General features: G+C 38.8%; 1 protein-coding gene across 1 annotated transcript; it reads left to right on the top strand.

Moving 5' to 3' along the window:
- The first annotated feature begins 834 nt into the window (after window positions 1-834).
- Window positions 835-7,839, top strand: LOC143765598 (keratin, type I cytoskeletal 12-like). Its single transcript, XM_077252435.1, has 8 exons — window positions 835-1,509; window positions 2,239-2,321; window positions 3,139-3,295; window positions 4,207-4,368; window positions 4,454-4,579; window positions 5,803-6,014; window positions 6,099-6,526; window positions 7,592-7,839. Exons 1-8 carry the CDS (start codon window positions 898-900, stop codon window positions 7,684-7,686), a joined length of 1,875 nt encoding a protein of 624 aa, XP_077108550.1. The 5' UTR covers window positions 835-897; the 3' UTR covers window positions 7,687-7,839.
- The last annotated feature ends 326 nt before the right edge of the window (window positions 7,840-8,165 follow it).

The raw sequence follows: 8,165 nt of genomic DNA, 5'->3' as shown, positions 1-8,165 counted from the left end.
TCAAATGAAATTTGGGGAAAATCACAATCTTTGAAGTGTTTGATTGATCCATAGTTCCCCTCTTTCTTATAATGGCCACAGCCTGGATTTAATTGAGATCACAAGACCCATTCTGGTAAAATGTGGATGTCCTAGAGAGGAGAGTCCTACCTATAAGAGATATATGGCATGTTTTGTGGTAATACATATCTGTTGGAATTCCTTTTCATTTCCTTTTTGCTACTGTATTTCCTTAGTCTATACATAAGAGAGCTGCACAGCTGTGTGACCTATTCTTCTCTTATTTTTTTTTTGTGGCCACTGCCTCACTTTTATTGAGATCATCACACCAGTCCTGATATTATAATCCAAGACAAAATTTATGATCATTGTAAACTCATCCAAAAAAACTTTATGCATACAAAATAATTTTTAAACAATTTTCAGAAGGACGTTTCTTCCATAGAGTACCATTTGTTTGTGTGGAATGATGACCACTATGATGGTAAATATGAGTGGATGTTGTATCTTGTGTCATACTTGTGTTTTCTGCACAATACCAGACTATCTCAGATTGCAATAGACTGATACTACTCAACCTATAAATTAGCTAGCATCACCAAAGAGAACACATCGGGAAAATGTAGAAGTTGCTTCATAGTGTATTTACCTTACTAAACAATTTAATTAAAGGGTTTTGTCATTGTTGATGTCTCCCTTCCTAACGATAAATAGCACTTTTATCGAATACAGGCTAAAAATTGGGCTTGGACTAATAGTTTGCTGTCACAACGCAATATATCAATATGGCACACCTACAATGCTTCTGTATAAAATGACAACACTCCATAATATTGTGTTCCTTCTCGTACCATAACTTTCGTAGGCTGTGGAAGGTATCATTGCGCTTTAGGAACTATGGCAAATCAATATAGAAGTAGTGGAGGGGTTAACAGGGGTTACGGTTCTACTTCTGCTTCTAGTTATAATGTCAGTGTCAGCAGTTCATCTTATAGACAGCAACGTGGTGGTGGTTTAGGCTTTGGTAGTGGCCAGGGAGCTGCATGCTTTACTGATGGTTATAATGGAGGATCAGGAGGACAATTTGGTGGTGCTGTGTCAGGAGGTAGTTTTGGTGGCGGCTCAGGAGGTGGTTTCGGTGGTGGACCTGGAGGAGGTTTTGGATCTGGTGGCTTTGGTGGAGGTTTTGGATCTGGTGGCTCTGGGGCAGGTTTTGGATCTGGTGGTTTTGGAGGAGGCTATGCTGGTGGTAGCTTTGGGGGAGGTGTTACCGGTGGTGGGTTTAGTGGAAACGATGGCTTACTCTCTGGAAGTGAACAGCAAACAATGCAAAACCTAAACGACCGCCTGGCCGCTTATTTGGATAAAGTCCATGCTTTGGAAGAGGCAAATACAGACCTTGAGGCAAAAATCAAGGACTGGTATGACAAGAATCAGCAAGGCTCCACCAGTACAGGATCCAAAGACTACAGCCAATATTTTAAAACAATTGAAGATCTGAAAACTCAGGTGAGAAAAAAAATAATCTGTACTGTAAAATTACTCTGCAAGAATTCAAATCAGTGCTAGTTTTTCTGGGCTTTTTTCACTTAAACTTTTTTAAAAATGTGACGGTTATTAGTTTTTTACATTACATCTTGGCCTGTGTCATATATAAAACATGAGGGCTCTATGGGGATGTCAAATATCAAACCTTTGAGGTGCCAATTCTATTTCATACCTTGAGTAAATTGTCACCTTCCTTGTTTGCTAATATTGCACCACCTGTGGAGACCACATACTTGTACTGGTTCTCACCATCCTACGTACCTAGAATGAGCCCCTATTTCTAGGGACCACTAGTAGTCTATAATATATACAGCCTTGATTTTGTATATGAGTGTAATATTTGGGGTAAAGTAAGTCAATAATTGTTCTAAGGCTATGTGCACAAGTTGAGTAAAATTTCTGCACCCTTTCTGCATCTCTTGGCAGGATAAGTGCAGATGAAAAAACGTGTTTTTATCACGTTTTTGCTTGTGTTTTTTTTCCCTGCGTTTTTGACTGATTTGAGTAAAGTCAATGGTGAAAAATGCCGGGCAAAAAAAGATAATTGACGTGCTGCAGATTATTTTCTGCACCAAATCTGCAAGTCAAAAATAAGCAATGTGTACATGACACTTCAGGTTAAAAAAACGCACCAAATCTGCAATGTTTACACACATCTTAAAACGCAATTATTTTTTTGTTGATGTGCAGATACAAAATGCAGCTACGGAAAATGCCAGCATCATGTTGTCAATTGACAACGCCCGACTTGCAGCAGATGACTTCAGGATGAAGTAAGTAAAGAAATATGTTTCTGTTTAAAGGTCTTTCTAACTCTTACCTAATTCTTGAAAGGTACCATAAAGCTACCCGATATTTATAAACTTGAATTTACTATTGAATATCTATTAGCTTATTATTCCCATTTTAATATTTACTTGATTTATGAATAATAATATTATGTTATAATATACATTATTGTTATTGCAATATGTATTTGCATAAAATAAAATTATTTTCTACTTATAGTATTGTATACTTCAAGAAACCAATTATTTTGCTCTTACTATATCTTTTGTCAGTATTGTTTAGATGATTTTATATACTTATGATTAGACATTTTGATTTTTTTTTTAATTCTGTAAATTCAGCCAGGAACAGATTGCTCAAATAGATCCCTGAGGGCCCATGGTGTGAAGAGCCAAAAACTCTTTATTAATTTGAGCAATAAGTTTGCAGGGACTGATATTTATTTATCCAAAATATTTATCGTGGTATAAGGACCCCCTGGAACTTAATACCTAGGGGCTATTAATTATCTTGGTCCATTCTCACGACAGAACAAAAGTTATCATTGTCCTCAATGGGGCCCACAATCTGGATTCCCTTTCAGTATATATTTGGAATGTGGGAGGAAAGCGGAGAACAGGGAGGAAACCCACGCAACACGGGGAGAACATACAAACTCCTTGCAGATGTTGTCCCTGGTGGGATTAGACCTCAGTACTCCAGGGCTTCAAGGCCACCGTGCTGCCCTGTATTAAGATTACTTTAGATTTCTGAGTGATATATGAGTCAAAATGATTTGATATCAATATTCTTCACCACCAGGTATGAAAGTGAACTTCACCTACGCCAAAGTGTTGAGGCAGATACTAATGGGCTCCGAAAGGTTTTGGATGATCTGACCATGAGTAAATCTGACTTAGAGATGCAAGTTGAAAGCCTGACAGAGGAGCTGGCCAATCTTAAGAAGAACCATGAGGAGGTATACAAAATATTTTTAGAAGTAAATTTACAGGATCTCATTAAGCTTGCAAATGAATGCCAATATATTAAAACTAATGCCTGTGAGTGGAAAATGAATACCGTCACACCGTCACACCATAATGACATTTGTGTGGACATGTACTTGTTATTGACAGTTAGGTCGCCATAGTACAGATTGTATTGGGGCCCAGTAACTCCACGTTCTGTCTCATCTAATATTCAATATTAAATGCTCTAGCTAGTCTTCATGTTATTTATTTCCTAGCCTTATCAAAGTTGCATGACGGTTCAAAGATATAATAAGAGGGAATCTGTCAGCAGATTCCTGCTATGTAGTCCAAGAGCAGCATAATGTAGGGGCACAGATCCTGATTCCAGCAATGTGTCACTTACTGCGCTGTTTGCTGTAGTTTTGTTAAAATCACTGTTTTATCAACAGGAGATTATCATTAAAGGAATAGTAAGTCTGCTGCCAAGTAGTCCAACCACACCCCCACCACTGATTGGCAGCTTTCTGTGTACACTGTACATGGGCAGAAAGCTACCAATCAGTGGTGTGGGTGGGGTTATACAGAGCTCAGCATTCAGAGAACTGCTAGTTCTGTAATAGATAAATCAATAATTTTACCAAAATGACAGCAAGCAACCCAGTAATTGACACATTACTGGAATCAGGATCTGTGCGCCTACATCATGCTGCTTTCAAATGAGGTACCAAAAACCTGGTCACATATTCCCTTTAATAAAAATAAGTAAAGTAGAACAAAGTTTACAGAAAAAAATGTAAATTAAAAAATCAAGCTGGAAAAGGTCTACTACTGTAAAATATATTTTTGTAGAAGCACTAAATTGATTTTCCACCTATTTTATTGGTCAGAAGAAGCTAAGTTTCTCCTTCTACCGTTTTAGGATGTACAGTCTAACCAAGGAACCACTGTTGGGCAAGTCAATGTGGAGATGGATGCAGCACCAGGGAAAGATCTGACAAAGATCCTCAACGACATGAGGACCGAATACGAAGCACTGGCAGAGAAGAACCGAAAGGATGCTGAGGCCTGGTTTAACCAAAAGGTACTGTAAATGTCTAGATGTGCCCCTACTGATCAGAAACTTGTCAGAATTTGGATTTTAAGTTCTGTTCTCATTATCTTTCCAGAGTGGTCAAATACAGAAGGAGATCACTGTAGGAGTCCAACAAGAGCAGACAAACAAGACTGAGATTACTCAACTGAGGCAGACTCTTCAAACTCTGCAAATGGAGCTACAATCTCAGTCTGCCATGGTAAATTCCCAACATCCGTAATGTATTATTGGTTAACTAACGCTCAGGTTCTTGTAAGTGGCTCCTTTGCATTTAGAAATGTAGCCTTATTGTGGTAACCAAACATAAGACTCACCTTTATTTAAAATTGAGGGATAAAGGATCTTCTGAGGACTTTAATACTAGTAATCTATGGTCTGTCTCTTTCCACCTACACCAGTCGAGGGATTGAAGGTGCTGCTGTACACCACAAGTGACACAGCTCCGTACATTAAGTAGTGACCATGAATTGCAGTGCAGCTCAAGTCAATGGGTGAAAGTTTCAGTACTGTTCAGGACCCCTACCCAATGATCTGTGCTTTGCCAGTTTTGGTGCATTGTTGCCAGTTAATCAGTTGATCAATAACGGTGCCAGTTTAAGGAACAAAATTCTTGTAAGTAGGAAAGTCCCAATAAATGTTTATGTTATTATTATTTATTTTTAAGGAACCATTGATTCCATGGTGTTGTACATGAGGAGGGGTTACATACAAAACACAAATATAAATTACAGTGAACAAACTAATAGAGACAGACAGGTACTGAAGGAAGAGGGGTTACATTCTACACAACAATGGGGAAGGAGACAGTTGGTTAGGAGGCTGCGGCAGCTTGTGGGGTGGTGAAATGGCAGGGGGTCACACTGAAAACTGCAAGCTTTCTTGAAGAGATGGGTTTTCAGGTTCTGTCTGAAATTTTCGAGTGTGGCAGATAATCAGATGTGTTGTGGCATGGAATTCCAAAGGATGGGGGACACTTAGGAGAAGTCTTAGAAGCGATTGGTTGAGCATATGAGTGTGGAGGAGAGAAGGAGGTCTTTGGAGGTCGCGTGTTGGAAGACATCAGGAGATTAGGTCAGAGATATACAAAGGAGGTTATATTTAATCATTATTATCGCTTTAATATATTTGCTGAGTTGTACATAACTGTAATACCTCTGATAGAAGTTTATGAGGGCATACATATAAGGTTGCCTTGTCACATAAAAAAACAGTATTACAAATGGCCTATTGTAGGTGGGAGACCCCCTTACAAAATTTGCATTGGGTCTCAGAATCACGTTACCCCTGTGCATATGTGCCTACATGCTGACATCTTCCACACAACCCTGTCCCTATAAACACATAAATGCAGCTAACTAGATAAATCGAGAAATTGGAGTGTGTGAACAAGAAGTTAATTAACTTTCTCATATTTCAAATTAGAAACAATCTTTGGAGAGTTCACTGGCAGAAAAAGAAGGAAGCTACTGTTCACAATTATCACAAATCCAGGTGGCAATCAGCAGTGTGGAGGAGCAGCTGGAACAAATAAAGAATGATACACAATGCCAAAAGTCTGACTATGAAGAACTCTTGGATATTAAAGTCCATCTTGAACAGGAAATTGCGACCTATCAAAAGCTTTTGGAAGAAGGGTAAATAAGAAATGTATTGTTTGCACGAATTTTCTAATATAATGCATTGGTAATTGTCAATTTTCGTTATATTTTGTTTTTCAGAGATGCTGAGACTGGGCAAGGTACAACACAAGGTACAACACAAGGAAGCGGAGCCACAACTACTACTCAAGGTTCCCGAGCTGGAGGCACATCAGCTCAGTCTTCCAGAGCTTCTACAACTCAAAGCTCAAGTTCTGCAACTTCAACTTCCCAAACTACAAGACCAGGAAGTGCAGTTTCTGGAAGTGGAGGCTCTAGTGCTTTAGATACTTCAAGCAGAGGTTCTGGTGGCTCACGCACTTCTAGTCAGACCTCTAGCACAACATCATCTTCTGCATCTAAAGGTCAAGTCAGCTCCTCAGGCTCTGGAAGTGCAGGTTCTGCTGGCCAAAGCTCTAGTGCCTCAGCCTCTTCTAGCACTGCAGGTGCAAGATCTGGTGGTCAAAACTCATCAGCCACTGTTGGATCTGGAAGTCAAAGCTCAGATGGTAATTATAGCAATTATAATGCTCATAAAGGTGATCTACTACTGGACAACCCCTGATGAGTCAATTAGCATAAAAACAATCTCACCTCCCACAGTCGCGCCATTTCAGAAGAGTGATATCGCATTGTTGTGTTACATGCAAGCTGCAGCTAATGAGTGGACACTGTGGCTGCAGCTCATTAGTATTCTATAAGGGCGGACATCCACTTTGACAAAATAGTCAAGGACTCAGCTGACAAGCATACACTCTTTGGCTGCAGTCTGTATGTGACACAACACTGCTATGTCACTTGCCACAGTGGGAGGTGAGCCTAGATTGATTTTATTTTAGCTAGAGTCCTGGATTGATTAGGCTGTAATTGTCTAGTAATGGATAACCCCTTTAAAGTCTCATTCGCTTGTATTGATGTCATATCATGTAACATGTAAAAGTATACTACTACTGGGTACCTTTCATAATGTTATAGTATTATCAACCTGAACAACAGTTCCAGTAACTATGCAATGCCCTATGTATTCAAATTATGTACTATTGATAAGACAGTGGAGAAGAAAATTTCAACATCATGTTTTACTGGCTGTGATCACTGAAGTCTCATATCTTAAGTATAAAGACATATATCTTGTCTTGTTATGTACATGCTATGTTAGTAGTCCTGGCATTGGTAGTAGTAGTACTTATGGTAGTACACAAGATATAGTGGTGGTTGTAGTAGCTGTAGTAGTTGTAGTGGTGGAACGAATACTATTGATAGTAGTTTTCGTGGAACTAGTTGTATTTCAAGTGGTAACATGGTAGTAGATGTAGTGGTAGCACTGGTAAGTGTTGCGTTAGTAGCACTTGTAGGGGTGGCTCTTGTAGTAGTATCCATGGTAGTTTTAGTCATAGCAGTTGCAGTTGTCATACACTAGATTTAGGGGTGGTAGTAATAGTGGTAGTAGTAGCTGTAGTGGTGGTACCGGTAGTTGTGCATTGATTGTACTATTAGTGGTAGTGATATTATTATTATTAGTAGTACTACTAGTATGATTTCTAACTCCTTTTCTTTGCTCTTTACACTTATAGTAAAAACTAGGAAGACAGTGGTGAAAACCGAAACCTACGTTGATGGCAACATAGTGGACTCAAAAATTGAAGAGATTGAAGAACCAGTCAAATAAAATGAGTAGCAACAAGTAGAACAAAAGAAACCGCAGTAGTACAGCTATCTTTTTCTATTGCTATTAAGGGTCCTCCGCTTTTTCTATTGTTTTTCCACATCTACATATTTCTTCATATCTAACTTCGATTCAATAAATTCCTGAAGCAACTGACTTGTGTGTGACCCATGATGAGTTTTCTTCCCTTAAAATTTGGGTAACCATTTAAGCTAACCAGCTTAACCAAACAGAACAGTAATATGAGGGAAAAAATTGAGCATGAAACAAATCATGTTAAGAACATACTGGAACAAATGGCTCACTTATTCTACAACCAGAACTAAAATAGTAACAAAGCGTCATAAATTTGGCAGATCTTCGAAAAAAAAAATAGAAATGCCACTGCCCACTACTTCTACAGCAACCTGAAGCGCATTTATGGTCTAACCATTATGGCTTACCATAATATTAAAATGCCGGAACCAATATTATTAGGCCGG

This window comes from Ranitomeya variabilis, chromosome 4 (genome assembly GCF_051348905.1).
Source record: "Ranitomeya variabilis isolate aRanVar5 chromosome 4, aRanVar5.hap1, whole genome shotgun sequence".
Taxonomy (NCBI): domain Eukaryota; kingdom Metazoa; phylum Chordata; class Amphibia; order Anura; family Dendrobatidae; genus Ranitomeya; species Ranitomeya variabilis.
The sequence above is the reverse complement of the archived record's forward strand: the minus strand, read 5'-3'. Positions and strand labels throughout refer to the sequence as shown.

Excerpts from the sequence above, each read along its gene's own strand:
- LOC143765598 (XM_077252435.1), top strand. The coding sequence starts at position 898 with ATGGCAAATCAATATAGAAGTAGTGGAGGGGTTAACAGGGGTTACGGT. Across the intron at positions 1,510-2,238 it reads TTGAAGATCTGAAAACTCAG|ATACAAAATGCAGCTACGGA; the intron begins GTGAGAAAAAAA and ends GTTGATGTGCAG. Across the intron at positions 3,296-4,206 it reads TTAAGAAGAACCATGAGGAG|GATGTACAGTCTAACCAAGG; the intron begins GTATACAAAATA and ends CTACCGTTTTAG.